Here is a 22,470-nt window from a genome sequence, read left to right on the forward strand (position 1 = left end):
GTGTTAGAGGTATAATATTCCTTTAAGTATTAAATATATCGAAGTAAAATTCCAGAAATATTACTGGCAAAATTACTGAATATGAAAAATGTGTTACATTATTATATTGTATTATTGAATTACAAATACTATTATTACTGTACATTTACTTAAGTACTGTTAGTGCAGTTTTGAACTACTTGTTCCGTATCTGACCTACACCACTACATTTTTCAGACAGCTAAGTTATGTTGCAGGTTTAGATTTCAACTGTAAAACATATTATTATCCTCTAAAATATGAGGATTTGTTAATAGATTAACATACTCTATATTATTGCTTGTCCACCTTTATCAACAGCATTGTTTACATGTCAATAGATCAATAATAATGATTCAATAATGTAATTTACATAATAATATAACATTTAGGAGCCATTCTGTATAATGCGTATCTTTACTTTTGATACTTAAACATAATGTGCTGGTAGTAAGTTTATTACTTTTACATTGATTACAGTAGACACTGCTTGTCAGCATTCAATGTTCATGTTGTTGCTGTTCATGGTGGAGATATGTCTTACTTACTTACTTACTTACTTCTACTGGTAGGTTTATAAAGTGGTTTTATTGAAAAGTAACAAGTAATAATAACTTTCAAATAAATGTAATAGAGTAAAAAGTACAACATTTACAACTGTATCTCATTTTGATCTGGAAGAGCAGCACCCTTTTTCTGCTGTTTCGTATTCTAAAGAAATCTCTTTTTGTGCCATAAAGCAGTATGGCACACAATGTAAATGCATTGTAGATGCCAGTAGAAGCTGCCAGTCTTCTTGCTTATTTGTTTGTGGTAATTACACTAATATCTACAAACGAAGGTGGTAACGACTTATTGATGTTACAGTTCTACATGTAATACCTTTAACAATCAGAGGTTTGCTGTAGTTATCACCGTTCGGTTTAGAACCACAACCTTAACCGAAGAACCTTTGAAGAGCCCTCTTTTTTCTGGGTGTAGCGGTGGCTGAATGCATGGTTGAGTCCGAGCACCGATCGAGTCCTGGCTCGGTTGTCTGCTCTGTCCAGAAGGCAACTCTGCAGGACGTGAGCCGGCTCGGCATTCTGGGATAGCTGCCCAGGGGTCCCGGATGACCTCAAGAGTTAAAAGCAAACAGCGGGAGAGATAGACGAAGGCATGGAGGAAGCATGGAAACTGACAGAGAGAGACAGAGAAAGGAGGGATGGAGGTATGTGGATGAAGGCAGAGATGTAGATGTAGGGTGGGAGGTTTTTCAGAGAGAGGCGGAAAGAGAGAAAATGTACACTGAGATGACACAAGCTGGAAGGGAAAGATCCACTGGAGACAAACAGAGAGAGAGAGAGGAAGAAGACAGAATGGGAAGTTATGCTATATAACCAAAAATATGTAGACACCCCTGTCTGTGCTTTGTGTTTAATGTCCTAGTTCCAATGAAGGGACGTCTTAATGCTGCAGCATGAAATTATAAGTCAGACAATACTTGGCTGCCAACTTTTGTGGTAGTCTGTTTCCTGCCTCAGCATGACAATGCTCATGTGAAGCTCATGTGTGTGCTCAGTAAAGAAATGCATTCCCAGTTTAATGTGGAGGAACTGGGCAGAGCATTTACATCACTTTTGGGATGAAAGAACTCCTACTGTGTGCAAAGAACTAGTTTGATCACGTCAAAAGTCTTTTTAGCTGTTCTGAATGGAAGGTGGGGTGAAAGGTTTGCCATCAGAGAAGACCAAGCAATAATAATAAACATTTAAAAACGGGGATAACAGTGTCTCTCCTGGAAGACTTTTATAGTGTTGCAATCGGCTGTAAACAGGAAAAGTTGTAGAAGTAGTTGTGTAAAGAATGAAAAGAGAAGTTAAAATCCTTCGTACTTTCACACCTGAACACACCTGGTCAAGTGCTGTGTGAAGCAGGTGTAATTGTCTGAAAGTTACAGAAATTGTCCACCACCGAAATCTGATGTGTGGAGGGGGTTCCAGACACTGTTTTACCATATGACATGCACTCCTATTGAAGTATACTGACCTCTGTATGGTCCACCAGCAGTGGCCGACTTCACTAATGCTCATCTCATCAAATGCTCATCTTCTTATGGAAAGTCTTTCCTAAAGAGAGAAGGCAGCAGTTTCAAAATGAGACCTTCAACATATGGATGTAATGTGAAAGTCTACATTTACTTTTGTACTGTATGAAAAGAGACAAAATCACTTTTGTCTCTTTTCAAGGGTCAGACATGAGGAAATATTAAAGTCAGACATGGAAAAAAGATAAGATGGGTAAGAGGCAACACAAGATGAATGAGTGAAGCAGAGGTTTACTTAAAAGAATGTGTGTGTGTGTATGTGTGTGTGTGTGTGTGTGTGTGTGTGAAAGAGAGAGAGAGAGAGAAAGAGAGAAGAATTGAGAATGTCATCCCTCAGATGGACCTGGTGAGCGACATGTCAGATCTGTTATTTCCCTCACCGGCCGCCCCGCCCGCTTTCCCACAGTCCTCCTCTCCTTGGCCTGATAATGACGCTTAAGAAGGTAATGGTGTAAATGAAAGCCGCTCCCTCTCTCTCCCTCTTCTCCCCCTCTCTATCTGCATGTCTCTCTACCTCTCTCCCTCTGGGGAACAAAGAGGCCTTATTATACCTCCTTGTCAGCGTTGCTCTGTGTCTCACCACTGTACAATCACTGTTTTCAGCAGCACTACCAGCATGGGGTAAATGGAGAGAGAGACTGAGAAAGTGGGCGAGAGAGGCAGAGAGAGAATGGGGACATCTCTCTCCAGTGGCAGTATTCAACACTAGTTATCTAGAAGTGCTTTTTTAGTTTGAAGCGCATCGTTCGTTTGTTGAAAATGTCTTTGTGTGAGCTCTTTTTTTTTTTTTCTTAAAGCTTGAACAGGCAGTGTAATTTATTTGAGGCGCATGTTCACATGACACACATAGGAACACACACACACACAAACACACACACACACACACTCCTTAAGTCGAGAGATATCTTCTTATTGGGGAATCTTTCAATAAATCAATGTGACTTTAAACACATTTCCCAGGCGACGCGGCTGACCTGATAAGAAGTGAACTAATCTCTTTTGAGGCTGCCGGGAGAGCTTTGAACCAAATCTACTGTGCATCTATCACCAAGGTTATTTGTCAATGGCTGCTAATCCCAGGTAAATTTCCCTGGTTTTATATCAGGGGTTCTCATGTCTGAAGTTTCTCGGCCTTGGGAAAATAAGAGAGCAGGCTTACAGAAAGGAGGGGAACAAAAGAAATGTTATGGATTTCAGCAGCAAAACAATGGTTCAGGGAGGGAAAGGGAGCAGAGAGTCAGGGAAGCACAGAGAGAGTAAGTTTATTACTCATTCTTTACACATTAAAGTTGGAGGTGGATTGCTACGCATTTGTCTTTTAAAATAGTTCATTATTGTGATGTTCACACAACATTGAATGTCATATCGCTCTTCTTTTAAGCGCACACCTTCATTTATCACAGGTGGCTTCAAATACTAATGATTTCACTCTTTTATTAAACCCTTAATGGTCCCATCCAACGCACACACACACACAAACACACACACACACAAAAGAATGAAAATATATTTTTTTGTATTTTTTAGTTCCTTTTATCAACTGTTTTTTTTTTAATCGTGAGCTTCTACCAGATAGTTGAGATGTCCATTTACAATAAAAACTTTCATTTTTAACAGTCTGCATACATTTTTCATGACAATATATTTTGTTTAACATCTCTTTTTATGGCGAGAAAAAATCTGTAAAACTCCAGAAATTAAAGATGACTCACTGAAATAAAAAATAATAATTAGCTAGTTGTCATATAAGTCATAGTCATATAAAAACAAAAAGCCATAGAATATGCAGTGCAGTTTGTAGAAACTAGATCAGACATGCTCACCTGTCCAGTGTGTAAACAGTACAGCAGTTTATTTTGTCAGTGAATCCTCTTCTTGTGGTTTTTTACAAACTATTGCCGACTTTTATTTAAAACACAAGAAAAAAGTAAGAAACAAAGTATTCTCCATAATTCAATCTGGACATATTCTTTTGGCAGAAGTTGCCACCAATGATCAAAAGTTTTTCGGTGCCCACAAAATTTATGTTACGCAAATTTTGCTTTTAAATACATCTAACAAATGTCATCAAATGATTGTTCTATAATAACTTTATCAAACATACAATGAAATAACATTAGATTAATCCTGACAGTAGTTTACAATCATAAAACTTTGTATTTCATGGGAATATTGAGTTTTCATTTACATCATTCTGTTCAGTAAAGTCTCTGAAACTAAACTACATGAAAAAAAAACCAAAAAGACTTGATTACCTACGAAATATCCAAACATTTTTCTCCTGCTAACTTCCTGGAAAAAAAGCACACGAGCATCTGGGAACTTTTTGGGCCTATAATACTTCAATTATAATACTTCAGATTTTTAAAGACGATGTCAGAACTCAAAACGTGCTCCTATCAAACACTAGAGACGACCGTTAAAGGGTTAAACACGTCACTGCGCTGTACGGTATGATCACAAAGTTTTGATGTCAACTGTCGCGTCCGCACCCACTCAAGGTCAGAGCGAAGATCCAGGAAGCCGAGCTTTGGTTACATCTGTGTAATTCATGAGCACCCAATTAGCAGAGCACACAAACTAATGATTGTGACCAACGTCTGGTCCACAATGTGAAGAATAATGTTCTGCCTATTCTGCACAGCACCGTCCCACCACACACACACTGTTTGGCAATAAATAATTGATCAGACACGTTATTGAAAGTGGGAAGTTTCTGTCTTGGCCATTTCTGGTGCTGCACTACCTCATGTGGAAAGAAATCTTTCTTTGATTTCCTCTCATTTACTTTTCTTTTTCATTTTTATCCTCAGCACCCCCCCCCCTCCATCCCCCCTCCCGCCCCTCTTTTTATTTCTTTCCGTCCCTTGAAGTCTTCCCACCCCACCCCCCATGTGCGCAGAAGATCATGGAAAATTTCTTGCCATATCTGTCATCTGTCATGCTCTCCGATGAACAGTTTTGATCTCTCGCTCCTCTGTTTATGGCCGTTGTCAAGCGAAAAGAGTCGTAGCCGTAAGTGCTTACACCAGCGCGTAAATAGTTTGACGTGTGGCTCTGTAACAAAGTTGTAGGAGTAAATAAGGAACCAAACAACCACATAGAATTGCAATTAAGTTGTACGTCTACATTATGAAATGTTTGGAGCAGCGTGATTTCTCCTCGCTCTTTTGCATTTCCGATTCTTGATATCAAAAGTGTGTGTTTTTGGGGTTGTGTTTTTGTTCCAGAAACACTCCCTGGCTGTGAGGGATCAAAGGGTAAGCGCAGTATATTATGGATAGCACTCAACTACACACACACACACACACATATGCAGACACACCACACAGTGGGATAGCGGAGGAATATGTGGAATATAATGTGATTGCTGCTCAATTCTTCCATCGTGAGGTCATGGTGTTAAGGTCCAAGTGAGACGAGGATTTGCTAGAAGAAGACTTTCACAGCTGAGTGGAACAGGCCCTGAAATATTAACAGTAAAAATCCATAACGCTTTGACACTCAGTCAGGATAACACCTGACTTGAAAACATTTATTTAACCCTTAACCTCCAGGTTTCCCCTTTTAATTCCACGTTAAGTAGCACTAGCTGTTTACGCAGTCTTTAATTGAAACATTTCAGCTTTGCGGTGCATCATTTTATACACATTTCCCCTAAAATTCAGTTTGACACATTTGGCATCTTTGATAAGTTTGGGACCACAGCTAGAATTAAAGATAAAGTTCTGCGGGTTTGAACTATGTTTGGTTGCACAGCAGGAGTGTAAAGACTGCATGACCCTAAGGCACGCTGCTGCTTTAACTGTTACTTTAAAAAAAAACACATTTATTTTCACACAACAGAATATAAAAATTCTACTAACAGTGACAGACGACAACCCTTGTCTCCAGTGCATATTCAACTTTTCTAGAATTAGCCACAAAAGAGATTTTTAAACTCAATGAGGCCTCTCAGGAAGGGAAAAAGCTGATTTTCTCTCTCTGTATTGTGACAATTATCCAACAGTGTACCTGACTTGTTTTTAGCAAGATTTAATAAAAAGTATGAAGCATTTGACAGGGTCTTCAAATAGAGACTGGCAGTTAAGTTGTTTTGCTGATATAAAAGATAAAAAACTGACATTTGAATAAATCAAACATCAGCCAATTCTGCTTTAACTGAAGCTTAATTCTTTACCATATTTACATATAATACATCATGGCAATTAAATTTCCTGCAGCATTAATTACTCCCTATTGGTTTTTTTTTTGTTTGTTTGTTTTTTGTACGTTTATTTTTCATTTCAAAGTAATTATACTTTCTTGCCATTGTGTAAATGTGATGCTTTGTCTTAAAGAGCCAAACAGTTTTTGAGTTTTCAGATGTATTTCACAGGCTGGTGATGGACTATATGCTGTTTCAGTGTCACTATCACTGTGACAGAAAATGAAATTCTTGTGGAAAACGTTCAGCCTTAAAATCATCATTTGTCAAACATATTCACTGCAGCAGCCATTCAGTGTTGACAGCTTTGAACCAAAATTAGTGGTCTCAATACTGGCCTTCGGAAAACCCTTACTGTATGAGTCCAACCAAAGTTCATGGTCATTCAGCCTTCTGAGAGACAGAAGGCAGAGGAAAGGCCTGAGAGGAAATGACAGAGAGTGAGAGACGTCGAAAGAGAGAAATGGAAAGAGAGTGAGAGATTCAGGGAGAAGGCAAAGACGCAGAGGGGTGTGGGGTGGGGGACTGATCTTGGAAAGGTTTCGTATATCATAATTATCCCGTTAAGTAACGGCGGAGCGGCCTCCCCGGGGGAATTCGTCTTAAATGGAAGATTTGCAAGGAGAACGGGTCAGAGAGAGAGAGAGAGAGAGAAAAACGGCTTCCAGTCGGCAGGAAATCCTGTTTACATTTACATAATCATATCAACACTCACTTCTTCTTCGTCTCTTTCTTTCGGTGCGTTTTCAAAAAAAAAAAAAAAAAGACAGAGGAAAGAGACAAATGCTAATTCACATAGCCTGGCTTTCTCTGAAGGGAGGGAGGGCTTTAGGCTGCTGCTTGTCGACGTTTGTTGTGGTTGCGGCTTTTTTTTTTTTTTTTTTTTCTTGCTCTTATTTTCTTAAAAGTGCTGCCAATGTTGGCAAGAACTCGTCTTTTTGAAATCTCTTGCCAGCACCTCCAACCTCCTCTTAACGTCTCTATCGTTCCACCTCATAATGTCTTCTTTGAGTGGGGTTGTCGGACCTTTCGGCCTCTTTCCCTCGTCTCACACACTGAAGAAATGAAAAAAAAAAAAGAAAAGAGAAAAAAAAAGCGGAAGCATAAATAAGGTATGGCATGCACGGCTGTGTGAGTCTTAATTGAGATCTGCTAAGAGCAGGCAGCAGATGTTTGTAGCAGCAACTGTTGAATCATCAGAGACCACTGAAAGCCTGTGAAACCACGTTAAAAAGAAGCCAGGTGCTCCACATTTTTATTTCTCACTTTCTCTGCCTTTTTTCTCTCTTTACATCACAGAAATACTGAAGTGGTGATGCTGAAGTGTGTGTTTGGGGAGTCCGGGAGAAAAAAAAAGAGAGATGAGAAGAAGAAATACATGGGTTATTAGCAATGCTAAACTATTGTAAAGTGTGTGCATCTTAATGTATCTGCCCAAAAGAAAAAAGACATAAAAAACGAGAATGCCGATTTGAAGCTTAACTAAACATTAACCTGAATTTATTTTAATGTATTCTACTTTTTAAAACAGTTATCCATTTACACTATATTTGAATATATTTATAAATGTATTTTTCATTTATTATTTAGAGAATGTCAAGTTGAAAAGTTCTCCTTCATGAAGGACTAAAGAATAAATAAGGGTCCTGTGATGCATTCAAGGCCATCGGGATTCAGATTTGCAAGATTCTTCGCTGATGAATCTCAAAGTGTGACAAAACCACAGTCAGTATGGGGGGAGAGATATATGACTTTAAACCTGTAGTTTTAGGCATTTTAACTGTTAAACCTGCATTTTCAAATTTTAGCATCAGTTTGTTAATGTTTGACACAAAAAATTTATGTCGATTTATATTCAGGAACCAACAAGTATTTATCTGCTGGAATAATACTGCAAAGCTATTTAAATAATATAGCTGTTTTAAACTATGCACAATGTGAGCACAATATAAACTAAAATAAAATCTGTAAATGAGATTTTTACACAGGCCCCCTCTTTAAAACGAGGCCACAAGATTAGTTGATGATGCATCTCCCACTTCCATGTATTCTATGTACAGTAAGGATTGCAAAGTCCAAACAAATCTTAGGTTAATCAAATCATGTACAACCAGTCATCAGACTTAGAACGGGCAGTTACTTGCTTTGCTGGTTGGAAATCCAGTTTTAGTAGCTCTTACTCATTCACTGATTCATGCACAATTTTCCATTTTCTACTCCCCAGTAACTGTTAACACACAATTTACTCAGTAATCCACCTCTAAACTTAGAGGCTGCCTCATTTAAATCACGGCACAAAAGGCCTTCAAATGCATGTCAGATAGTTTATTACCTGATCATGTGATTCTTTGAAATGATACAAACTAAAAGCAAACATCAGACTCTTTATATTAGCTGAAAGCTGCTGTAGGAAATTCCACACAGTCAGTGAGAGCTAATCGAGATCTTTTCCAGCTTCCATAAATCTTGACTTTTCTTGCCTTAGAGCTCTAACATATGGCGAGCTCCCATACCTTGATATACTTAATTGATGCCCATGTTACAGTTGTTCACAGAGCCCGTATCTCCTCTTCCTCCTCCTCTTCCTCCCTGTCGACTCGAACCAACCCCCCAGCTCTCAGAGCCTCCTTCATCCTCACGTCCTAAACTGCTGTCATTTATTTATCTGTAACATTTGGAAGCTCGGGAGAACTCCTGTGTCCCCCCCCCCCCCCCCCCCCCCCCTCCCCACCTCCCCCTCCTCCACCATGGGAAACAGCGACAGGTTTCTCTGTGATTATAAATGATAGCTGTGATAGCTGGGACTGGGTTGTCATTGCTCTCCTCTCTGTCTGTCTGTCTTGTTAATCTCCCGCTGAAGAGACCTGACTTATTTTTGTCTTTAGAATCTGCTTCTTTTATCTCTGGTTTTCTGCCGTTCCGTCCCGGTCTCTGTCTGTTTGATACTTTGGACTGCTGACTCAGCCCTTTTATTCGAGTTGAGCAAATATTTACTGTTAACCGATACCTTTGTAGTGAAGCCACAGATTTGTTCTGTAACAACCTTCAGCTTATATTGTTCTATTTTCTTGCCAAAATGTAGAATTCAAATTTTGCTCTTAATTTGGATGTTGGAAATGCCTGTGAAACAAAATTTGGATCATCTTGACATATTTAAACTCTACTTAGAAGAAGAGACTGATGACATTGTTTGGCCTTTTCAGGCAAACTGTGGGATAAATTAGTCCTAAAAACACTTTGGTTGCACCTGTGTTCAAGAAAAAGTTTCCAGAAGGTGGAGGACACTGACATGTCTTTAAATTTTAATGGATATTTTGGCTTCATTCTTCAAGGTTTAGATTCTACTCATACTCTCTATCTCCCCGTCTGTATCTGTCTTTATGAATATTATAGACTTTAGCAGGGCAACACACTGTACTGTTGCCCTATATATACATATTGCCCTATATAATATTGCCCTATTTGCTGCTGTTTCTCTAGTTCATTTTCTCCTCCATCTGTGATCTACATCCTCCATACTTTGTCATCACTCCCCCTTTGTCTTTCTTCTTCTTCCTCTCTCTCAGTCAAATGGATGGGTTTGGGGACACATTTCAATGGCCGATCAACAGACTCTTTCTTCCTTCCCATCTCCCAGCTGGCTTCATGCCACACTGAATTAGTAACCAGATATGTCGCCACCACCGTGCTGGTGCGGATAACACTGTACGCTCCTGGGAGGGCCGTGGCTTGCAGATTAGCGCCTACAATTAATACAAGTGACTCGCAGGAAAGCTGTCCGCTCTCTCCTGTTGGGTAGTTTATTGGTACTTCACTTCAAATGCAAGACGTGGCCAAGACGTTTACAAGGCGCGGCAAAGGAAACAATGTGTGTGTTAAGATTGGTCGGTTTCAAGGATCTGAAAGAATTTGAACTCTGAAGGTCATGATAGGGATTACGTACTACACAGTGTATCATTGTCTTGTGATACAAACTCTTTGTTGGGTTAAAACCTCTAAAATATCAACTTGTATCTGAGGAAAAAAGAATCATCATGTATTTTGGGGTTTTAAACAGGTGTATGTACTGTACTCTATCAACAGAGATAATCTTCCCACTGCATAAATAAATCAACAGATTCTAACTTTTCTTCTTCTTCTTTGAAGTAGTAAAATAATAGCAGTACAATAACAAATAAATTATACTTGTAATTTTTTAAAAGACAGCTTTTAGGAAAGGAAGTAGACATAACAGAACTGTAATGTAAGAAAGACATACAAACCACTCGAAAAAAAAACTACGGAAGGACTGCACTGTAAGTTGAAACACATTTAAGAACGGATAATCACATTAAAGAAACTCTGTAAAGAGAGATATAAAAGGCAGCTGTAGCTGTCTGTGCTCCTCTGGCAGCTTTTTCCAAAGCATACAAGCCCTGATGGAAAAGACAAACTCAGTTTGTCAAAGTGTACAGTACACATTCACATTCCAGTACAGTACTTTACAGCAGACTGACTCAGACTACAGTACAGCTGAGGACACTAATACAAACATCCACTGGCGTGGCCTTTAGCCTTTGTTCGTATCTTAGAGAATGAGGGAAGGATGTTAGTTCATGTAAGAACAAAGCTTTCCAAAAGAAAAAAGCCAGTTATGAAGCGAATAGTGGCTGCAATCTGTGGAGATGAGATGACCTCACCTCTTCCTGCCCTCCCAAACAAAAGATTCCTTTTCAGAAAAGGATGGACGGTAGTGACGGTTAGGTAACTCGAGAGCTCAAATCCTCGATTTATTTGTGTGAACATGAAGGCAACGTGGAGTTACGGAGTGACAGGCACACACAAAGTTGGGAATGCACACATAGCCACACTCAGAAATGAAAGAAAGAAAACAAGTTCTCCGAAACAACAGCCTTCATCTGACCTTGTTAGCACCAGGGCACATGGGTAATCTGGCAGCTTAATGATTTCTTTCTCTCTTTCTTTCTTTCCCCTCTTTCCCTCTCTCTCTTTTACATTAGACTACAGGCTTTTTCAAAGCACAGTGTGTCACAAGCATTTAAGATGTGGCCTTTTTTCCCCTGCACATTCCAACGCCATTATGTTACATTGTTGCTGAATAAAAGGCCGTATTATGTTCCAGCCCCCCCAGTAAAAGGGCAGAAGTGGACCCAGTTTTTATCTGCTGAACGAATCAATCAGGATTATGTCAGCTGAAAAGAATCACAGACAGCAGTCGCCAGGCACTGTGTCTCTATGTGTCTGAGTGTGTGTGTGTGTGTGTGTGTGTGTGTGTATATATACCCTTCTCTGTGTGTAAAGGATGGGAAATTTGCAACGGAGGAAAGCACTTGTTGGTCATGAACAAGCCTGACTTGGTGACAGAGATGTCATTTGGGGTCTAAAAAGCAAGAGGATTTTTTTTTTCTATTTATGTATTTACCCACTCCCCCTTCGACCCACCCCTTTCTCCTCCTCTGTGGGAGGATTGAAAGGGCACTAATTATCATTTCAGCAGAAATGATTAGGAGATCAAACAGGGATCGAATGCCATTTCCTTCCATTAATGCAGGGGGTTTAGAGTGCCTGTCATGGCTTGGCTTGTCCCAGGGCCTGTGGAGAGAAAAAAAAATGACAGGGGGGGAAGAGAAAGGAGGGAAGAATGGAGGATGGAGAAGAGGCTTAAGAGGAGGGGAGCGAGGGAGGGACAGGATGGGACAGGGGTTTGGCAACAGAAAGAGAGAAGAGCTATTCAGTTAAAAGGCCAATGGATTTTGCGAGTGTAAGTTGAAGCCCGGAAAGCCATCAGTTGAAAAGGGGACAATAATAAGAACTACTATTTATTCTTGTGTGATTTTGTGGAAATCTGTGCAGAAACTGAATTCAGGAAAAGTCATGGAGGGACACTGTGAGGTTCTTTTGAAAATTCAATCTGCACTCTGGCCTTTGAAGTACAGAAACACTCTCAGAACACCAGACGCAGTCTTTGGAGGTGCACAGGTGGAACCCTCCTCAACAGACAAGACCAGATGAACAGAACTTAAACAAATGAGGAGATACACTTTGAATTTCTATAAAGTTGGATGACTCACAAGAGATATATATTTAAAAAAAACAAAATTTACTGCAGCACAAGCAGCGATATCCTCAGTTTTAATCCCTAGTATGGCTCCAAACATGCTTGATGCTACAGTTCCAATGATGCAGTCTCATAGAGTCTCTTTTTAAAAGCTCAGTCGCACCAGAAAGTGGCTCAGCAAAGTTGATCCGTGCACCCTCACAAGATAGGCATCGCTTGAATCTTGGGCTAGTTGATGAACTGCTGTTGCTAGCGAGCTAATGCCTAACATGCAAGCAAGCAAGCCGGGAACATGCTAGCACTAGTCAGTCACGAGCTTCTCTCTGTTCTGGGCTATTTAATCCTCCCTGGATTGTACATTCATACCATAAAGAGCTATTGAAGAGGACAGACTGTCAGTTAGCAAACCATTAACTTAGTCACTATTGGGACAATAAGTTCATATAAATATATATATTTATCCTATCAGGTTCCATCTAAATTTTCTGCAAGCCATGCTGCTTTTGAGGAGTAACTTATATACCAACAGATGGATGTTTAAATGGACTCACTGTAGTATTTTTTTAGCTAGATAAAGCTCCTCCAGAGCCACAGAGGACGTTATACAACAGGTTTCACAGGCTGAAGTATTCCATATGAAGAGGAAACTGAACGCCCTTTAAAACAGGCCACCAAACCATCAGTTTAACAGACAATCTTGCCGTTATATGACTTTTTGATGATAGGGCTTTTAATTTAATATCTTGGAATTTACTTGATCATATCATTCCCCTATAATAAGGTTCATATTTGAAGGTTTTTAGCGAAATGCAAGACCAAACAAGTGACAGCAACTTGACACCTAACAAAGTTCAAAGTTTCCATTAGAAGATCAAAGAGACTTGAGGTGGATATCAGGAAGATTAGCGAGGAACAGTGAAGTGAAGGGGCAGAATCGAGAGCGCAGATGAGGTTGTGATTGTTTCAGCACGTCAGATGAGAGAAATGTCGAAGAGATTGTGAGAGATGACCTCTGTGTTCATCGCCCATTAATGACCCTGCAGCTCCCAGCTTCATTTTCCCTCTCATCAAAAACATAAAAAAAACATTTCCTCCTGTCTCTAATAGTCATTTCCCCCCGCATTGTATTTATGTATTGAAAAAAAAGGTAATAGATCAAGCACATTCCATTATTCTCTTATAAGATCATTAGCAAATATAATTAGATATGAAAGAAAGTAATTTGGAGAGGAGAGGGGAGAAAAGCGCTATCAGGCAGAGAAGACAGATTGTAGCATCCGAGTGTTTGGGCTTAAATTGCTCGGCGGAGGTATTATCAAACCGGCAATCTTTTAGCCTCAGAAATAGTTTTGGAGACAGAGAGCGAAAGATAGAAAGAGGGCACTAACATTCACTTCATTGTGTTTCCCTAACTGCAATCATTCTTTTTTTTTTACTTTTTACTTGCCTTTCTTTTTTTTTTTCCTCCTCTGAATCTTTCCATCCTGTCATACGCATCACCTCATACTAGACCCCAGAGTTTGCAGCAAAACAAAACTGAGTTTATAAAAAGAAAACAAGTTGACATGGAGTCATCACACACAAAAAACACATTATCACAGACAACAGAAAACAGGTAACCTTTTTTACCCGCCCCTCGCACATATGGATTCGGCTTTTGTATTATTTTTGCAACTTTAAAAAACAGAAATAACACACAAATTGCGTTCCGCCTTGATGTGGCGTCGTGAGGAACCTTTTCGCTGCACATCTTCTCTCGTCTCTCTCTCTCTCTCGTGCGCCCGCCCGCTCTCCACCCGAACACAGGAGTTTTCGTCACTCTTTGTTGCACCTTAACACCATACTCTGTTTGTCTAATAGGGATCTGAGCCGAAAGCAGACTGAGAGCACAACAATCCTGCTGCGTTTCACTGCAAATTTGATTTTTTTTTTTTTCCCACCCCTTCTTCTTCTTTAGTAATGCTTTGAGGGATTGGGGGAGGGAGGGAGGGTAGGGTGGGAAGGGTGCAGAGGAGGGGCGGCAGGGTGGATGTGGATTTTTCTAGTCTTTTGTGCGAATCACAGGGAATGGTAACTATAAACATCCTGTATTCATTAAAACCATCTAAAAATACAATTTTGGAAAGGGGGGGGTGGGTGGGGGGGTGGCAAGGGGGGGTGCGCTCACTTCCTTGCCGTTCCTCCTCGGTGTATACAAGCGGGCCGTGTTATGCCTGGTGCCGCTCATATTTACATATTTATAAATACTGGGCTTTACAATGAGCTGGGGCTGTGCCAAGAACAACACTTTCTGCTAGTGTAGGGCCCGGATGCCTGGGAGAGGGAACAAAGGAGCCACAGCCACCTTCAGTGGCACACGGAGGGTTCACAGAGCTCGACTTCATGTAGGTTCTGTTGAAGTCCATATGGGTGGAGATGATGACAGATGATGCATTGCAACCAGGCTACGTTTGATGCCTGTTTATTTAGATGAGACTGGTATACTGTACAGTGCGTTATAACATAGCTGAGAAAGAAATATCTGACGTTAGCCGGTCAGAATAACATCATTTGGTGAAGGTCAGGTTCCCTCAGCAGCTTCAGGACAGGTCTTAAGAGGCTCTTAACCCACCTGAGATAATGTCATTAGTATCATTTAAAAGAGTCACTTTTGCACAATTGCATGTTTTCTCACTCACCTCTAGTGCAGAGGTTTCCCAACCTTTTCGGTTTTTGACTCCTTCAAAATGAAGCAACGACAACTTGTGAGCCCCTTTTCACCAGTTGAATATGTCTGGTTATAACCAGTGCAACATTTTTCCCCGTGTTTTATTTGTTTAATCAAATTCACCAAGAGAAAAAACAAAGATCACATGGAAATCTGGCAGAAATACAGTACCAGGCAAAAGTTTGGACACACCTTCCCATTAACTTGAACGAGAAAACTTGTCAAAACTTTTAACTAGTACTGTATGTTTCTTTTTTCTGCTTTGCCATTCTATTAATCATCTCATGAGCCCTCCTCACATTCATCATGTGGCCTCTTGCTTAGATCATTTTGGTTTTATTTGTCCAGATCTGTCACTGAAATGTCTGCCTCCAATCCGGTAGAAGTGATGGTGAATGGAATTTTTTGTGCTCACAGCAATGAAAATTGAGAAAAAGAAAAAGTGAGTCTCTCCAGAAACATATCCTGGTCGCTGTGGTCGATCCACAGAGCTCGCTGTGCAGAAATCTCACAGCACTACTCTCTGGAACTTCTTTCTACTGAAGTAATAGGCCCTATGAAAGCTGTTTACAGTGTGTTATATGGATTATGCAGGGTAACGTAACAGGGACAATGTTTTTTTTTTGTTTTTTGTTTTTTTCTGCTGTTAGCACCACAAACAAAAGTCCAGCCACCTCTTTTATTCTGGAGTGTAAGCAGAAATCTTTGTGAGAGATAGTTTAAAACCAAGACAAATAAAACCAAAACTGCAGGCATGCTTTTGTAATCTGGGTAAACCAACCCTGTTAGTGGAGAGTTTTACAATTTAGTTCAACCCTAATGGTCATCCAGGATGAAAAGAATAAAGTGCAAAGCCGCTAAAACAAAGGCACCAGCATTTAACAGTCATGTGTTTTAGCTTCAGTATCAAAAAAAAAAAAAATGCTGTACAAATGTGCCACAGTACCAGTCTCAAGAATTGAAGGGTGTCGCGCTGCAAAATGCCAGCGTCTACTTGGCGAGTGCCTGTTGTGTGATGTTTTCACAGACTGCTATTAATGTCAGGTGATGCCTCTGAGACCACACACACACACACACACACGCTTATTCACATACACACGCACAGTCCACCGTATCCCATGGCGGTCTCCGACACATGCTCAGAGTGCAGTGGTATGCCATTGTTCCATCCTCCTTCCCATTTATCCATTCTGTTAAGCATGACACATGTATTAACAGTGGATGGATCCTGGAGCTGTGTGTCCTCACACCATATGTTTTCCTTTCCTAGGCCCTCACTCCCCTCTAACAACCAGCCCTGTTTCCATCTGCTATCTCTCAACACACCACAAGAGGGCATACTTTTTCATATTGTGTTTCAGGAGCATTGTAGTGATACGAGCATGTAGATTGGTGCTTTTTCTGCCGTCCCTTGGCTCAAATGCGAGGTGATAATAATTGTATCATTTCTATTGAGATAGATTTTGATCAGTATCACACTGTCATCATGTCGCCATCACGTATGCACGCTGCATCGAACCCAAGAAGCGCAAAATCTTTGAAGGAAACAAACAGATAAGCCTTGCATTCAAGTGATAAATGAATGCCAGGCAGGTTTTCTGTGTCTGTGAGGTGCATCTGCCGCCTGCCCGAATGGGAAATTAAAAACTGCGAGGGGAAGTTATGCTAAATCTATAAAGTTGGCCAGGAAATCTCTCCCCCTTCGCAGCGGCAGTTGTTTGGGGAGAAGGAGCACCGTGCTTAAATAATAACATTCCAGGTGGCTTAGTTAATGAACAGTGAAAATCAAATATGGGGCCTAATCTGGAGCTCGTTACAGGAAGTTTCTTTACAGGGAAGTCAAAGGCAGGAAGTGCCCTTGGGGAGAGACTAGACACTTTTTGAAGCTGCAAAACAAGGACACTTTATTTTTGGTTTATTTTAAGTATGGTGGCTTATGGACTTTAAAAAAAATGGCCACAGTAAATCAGGATAGCAAATGTGATGTTTACTGATGAGGTTTTAGTAGTTTTTATACTAAAATAAATAAATAAATGTGTGTTCAGTTGAATCAATTTCTTATTTTGTTCCATACATTCACTACACAGTTGTTGAAACTGAATCTCACTCTATAGGGAAATAACTGGTCTGAGCGTGCTCTGCTTTGTATACATATGAAGGCTTCGGCGTCTTATTTACTGTCTTAGCTTGCCATCTTGTGGTGAAAGTTGGTTATGAAATCATATTCTCTACTAGTAAAGAATTATAAACTGAGACGTGCTGCAAAAGTGATAAGAAAACACCAGTTAGTGGCAATAAAAGAGTCCATCTCTTCAGTTTACATACTGTGCACCTACAGATAGTCATGTTAATAATGATTTGTTTGATGTAGGTTACAAATAAACGAGCATTAGGAATCAGACTGACCTCATGTATTCCGAATTTTATTTCAAACACTTCCTCTACCAATATCATTACAGTAAAAATGATCTTTTAGTATCACTGGAAGCATCTGAAGCAAGTTATATCGAGCATTAAAAGCAGGAGCCCATATGAGACATAAGTAAATGTTGGCTGCATTATGCAGAGACAGCCACAGAGTTATTACTCAGTGTTGAATCGGGGAGATGTTTTATCATGTTATTAGCGCTTTATTTTCCCTCCGTTATGCCGGCACTTCCTTTCATTTTGATATCCATTTCTGTCCTTGCAAAAGCACAGCTCAAATAAACCCGTGTTTTAATTTGGTTTTGTCAGATTCATAACGCCACTTTAAAAGAACATGACATGCAAATGTGTTCGGTGGCGTTTTATTGCAAAATAATTTTCTAAGAAGTTGCTGAGGGAATGAAAGTCTAGAAAAGAGGGGGAGAAGAGGGGGGACAAGTTGTATTATTTAGTGGCCGCTACTGTGGGACCTAATTACAGTTATGCATTTCTTACTGTCTCACCGAGTCTTAAAACTTTTTTATTAGAATTACTCACTTCACTTCTCATCCACTGTCACACTCCCTGTAACACTTATTGAGCCAACAAACTTGCTTGGAACAAGTATGAAACTACTCCAGTTGTCATAACCATAATGTGTTAGCGTCTCATATCATTTTAGAAATGATTATTTCACCGCACAGCCTATCACAATCTCACAGTGTAAGCTTCTGTGTACAGAAGATGCATAAATAAAATTAGGGAGAAATAAATGGGAGATTTGTATGAGAGATGTAATAATCTCAATACGTTAGATCTGATGAAACCAATGAAAACTCTGCTGACCTTGCTTATTAGGTAAAGAGGAGCTTCTTAACTTGTTAATAGTTATTCACAGCGATTGTTGGAGGGTGGACAGAATAACAGGAACCCCTCGGAATGTGATGCAATCCAAAACAATACTACTTTTAAGAAGCTTATACTGTTGATTACAGAGATGTGTGGATTCAACCGGACATGTTTGCATTCATCTGTCTTGTTGCTGTATTGAATGTATTTCATTTGAAGGTGTTCCTGATATTGTGTCAACCCTGTTTGTTTAGATACTAACCACATATCATTAGTATATTATTAGTATAGCATTTATACATAACAGTGAAATTCTTAAAAAGCAATAAAATTTGGGACTGTGAGCTGAGGATGTTTCTGTTGCTGGTCCTGTTGTCTCTGTTCTTTTAGAATGTCTACAGCTCATATAATGTATTGAAACTGAATCCTGGAGAGACATTTTAAAGAATCGGTTCACCCAAATTACCAATTACAAATTTCTCACTTATCTCCAGCAGTATTTTCTGGTTTCATTTTTCCAGGGTGGGAGATATCTGTCTTTAATATTTCAGCCACCACAGCAATACAATGGAAGTGAGTGGAAAAATGCACTAGCAAAGTGTCCCTGTTATTGAAGAGAATCCACAGACTTGCAGCATCTCTGGTTAGTTGTCACTGGGACTACTTTCTACCAAAGAAATAGTCCCTGTGAAAACTGTTGACTGCAGGTCAATGGATTACCCAGAGAAACATGGACACTGTTACTGGAAAGAGATGTAGTGGGATGGAGGCAGAAATCTCAGTCTGGATAAATTAAACCAAAACTGTCTTTGTGACTAATTTTATCTACAGGTAAGTGAGAAATGTTTTTTTTCTGTAATTTGGGTGACATTACCATTTAAAATCTTTAAAAATGACACAATTGGCTATTGTCCATTGGGAAAAGCTGACAGTCTCAAATATCAAGTCCATCCATTTGGCCGTATGATACAATGCTGAGGGTGTGTGTGTGTGTGTGTGTATACTGCGGGGTGGGCTCGGTGTGTTGGGTCCGTGGTGCTAATCTGCCTCTTGTTCTCTCATTGGCCGTAGTGCATCTGTGGGTAGGAGAGGAGGACCAGCCCATGACCCATGACCCCGCGCTGACCCACGACCCCAACCATCTTAACAACGACCTTAACCACCCTAACAACCATAACCTAGGCGACCCCGAGGGGCTGGACGCCCACGCTGTAAACAAAGACTAACGGCCCCGCACCGGAGCAAGGCAGGATGATGAGGATGATGATGATGATGATGATGAAGGCGATGATGAGGATGATGAGGAGGAGGAGGAGGATGAAGGAAAAATGAAGGAATACACTATAACAAAGACTTTATTTAAGATGAAAAAAAAAAAAAACACATACTACCGTCAGAGTCAAGAGAAGGCGAGAACTATATGAAGGAGAGTTTGGGACAGTTTCCTTTGGGGATGGATTTGCGAGACGGACCTAATGACTTTTGCAAGCGTCCTTGGACACTAAACAAAGTGACGGCAACTTTCCTGTTTTGTCTCCTGTGGTCTGAATGCCCCTGTCTTTGTTGTCTTTTCTCTTATACAATGTTTTATTTTTCTTTTGATGAAACTACCTGTCTGATTAGCACTTCCTGTAACTGGCCCCGCAATCTCTGATACATTCCTTGAGCTAGAAAGATGTTCCTTTTTCTAATTAGGACTGAAGTGTAGTGCTTAATCAAATGCTTACCTATCAAAGACTTTTCTCTCCTGTTATATGAAGAAGACGGTTATTTGACGACTCCATGGATTATCATTATATTGTACCTGGAATGTATGCTACTCTAGAATAGAAACTCAACTTTACTGGACTGTTGACAGAGACCAAGCACATTTTCCTGTGAGACCGACCACTTCTGGCTCTCCTATCAGCTGTCATAGAGTCACTATTTATGTCCCATGCATCACAGTGATTATGGTTAACATAATAAGGACAGGGCACCATATGACAATCTACAACACAGAAACAAGATGGCATTGCTGGTAGAAAAACATACCCATAGTTGACTTTTGATGATGGTGGTGCTGATGATGTTGTTGATGATGTGAAGAAGATGGAGTATTCAGACTGCCCTATATGTACTTATAATACTATATCCCCCCCTCCTCCATAACCAGACCAGTACAGGCCTCCCTCCTTGCTATATGGCTCCCTTTGTCTTTTTTTCTTGTTCTGTATCATTCAACACAGCGCCCGTAGACGCTTAATGTACATAGAGAGATATACAGTAGTAAAAAAAAAAAAAAAGTGAAAACAAAGTTTTAAAACGTTCGCGAGGAGCGAAAGCAAAGACATGACAGTAGTTTACACGGCCATATTCTCAATAGGTAGGCATTCTTCTAGTTTGACAGAGAAGAATTTCAAAAAAAAAGATCTCAAAAACAAAAAAAGGGGGAACTGTTTCTTTCTTTATCACCCTCCACCCGTTTCTCTTCATCTCTCATGTCAACCTCAAGGACTCTAGTGTCGCAGATGTTTGTAAAATACTGCCACCGATCATTGTTGCACAGTGTTACTGACTACTGAAAATGGTTTGATGTATTTACTTTAAGATGAGAAAAAAAAAAGAACAAAAAACTGGAAAAAAGACATATTGTGTATAGCCTTAGATACAAGTCATCTGTTATTGCTTCTACAAAGCTATGTAGCTGTGCTAGACTATAGGACGTAGGGTTGATTTTATTTTTAATTTTTATATGTACTGTACATTAATGCCTTCTCCATTTATTGATAAAAAAAGAGGAAAAAAGATGACAATCGTCTCCTGTGCTGCAAACATATTTGCCCCCATATATACAGATTCCATTATGCATAGAGGGACTTTATCCTTTCTTTTTTTTTCATTTGTTTTGGTTCTCAGAAGTATTTTGCACTGTGATAGTATTATAAATCCAACCTATACAGTACAAAACTAGCTAACTAACTAAACTGAAGGTGTGTGTTTGTGTGTCCCTTGGCATTGTGAAATGTTTCTACGTCATTTTTTGTGAACCCAGAGAAAAATTCTAATGCGGTATGTACAGTCCAAATATAATCTTTTTTTTGTTTGATCAACCTCTATACTGTATGTGGCTTTGACAAATTGTTACCCAGATTTCTTTTGTATGCAAATCCCCTTTTGACCTGCAGTGTAGGCCCGTCACTGCTTCAGCCTGGGTGATTTTCAGTGCTCAAATTCCAACTTGAGAAGATATTCTCGGCAGTACAGCCTCAGATATTTTTTTTTTTCCATTTTAATTTGATTTATATGTAGATTACAATTAACCATTCTTTCAATTTCAATATGCCAGGAAAAGAGGGGATTAAAAAGTAAAATAATAAGAGTGTGACATATAAAAAGTGAGAAGTAATGGCTGTAGGGAAATGTAACAGGGTGTTTGAAGGGAGGAATTCTGGAAATGGGGTCTGAGTAAACCAATCAGACGTATCCTGCTGGAGGCACTGACCAATCAGATGACTGGGTCTCAGTTTCTTGGCCCCTATCTCTGTTTTCCAGGGGTGTAAAGATGAGAAATTAATGGCAAGAGTCACGCTTGGGCTCTCTCCTTCTCTGAACCAGCTATAATGAGCATTCCACTCCACATATTATGTACAAAACCTGTCTTGTGAGCTGAACACTCTTTATGTTTCGCTGTATCCTCATGGCAGATGCTTCGTTTTGTAACTACTGAACTGTACTTATAATAAAAATAAAATGTATTCAAACTAAAAAAAAAAAAGATTGTCACAGAGCAACGGCCTGTTTCATGTTTTTAATTTCTTCATTTCTGACAGAGCGAGAATCAGGAAGGCGAGCCGACGCGTCGGAGTGTCACTGTGTGATCAGAAGCTGGTAAACTGTTTGGAGAGTAGTCCATCACTTCCAACACAAGTTATTATCTCTCCGACAATTTGATGGCAAAGCTTCACAGACTGTGATCATGATGTCGAATACACACAACTAAATTACTATCTACGCCACTTTGTCTCCCAAAGGTGATGGTAAAGTAGCTGCAGTGAAACAATATGGGGAGGACAGGCAACACGTTGGCACGCTGGGAGCGTCCCACGTGGCAAAATATAAAGAGAAGATTAAAATATTTAAATTACAACAAATCACGT

General features: G+C 39.8%; 1 protein-coding gene across 1 annotated transcript in view; it reads left to right on the forward strand.

Moving 5' to 3' along the window:
* znf536 (zinc finger protein 536) overlaps nt 1-22,100 on the forward strand; it is a 240,092-nt gene extending 217,992 nt beyond the window's left edge. The window contains exon 8 of the mRNA XM_042419451.1: nt 19,403-22,100. Within this exon, the coding sequence (XP_042275385.1) occupies nt 19,403-19,557 (155 nt within the window). The 3' untranslated portion in view covers nt 19,558-22,100. The remainder of the gene's footprint in view (nt 1-19,402) is intronic.
* Nucleotides 22,101-22,470: the final 370 nt, after the last annotated feature.

Source organism: Thunnus maccoyii, chromosome 1 (genome assembly GCF_910596095.1).
Source record: "Thunnus maccoyii chromosome 1, fThuMac1.1, whole genome shotgun sequence".
Taxonomy (NCBI): Eukaryota; Metazoa; Chordata; class Actinopteri; order Scombriformes; family Scombridae; genus Thunnus; species Thunnus maccoyii.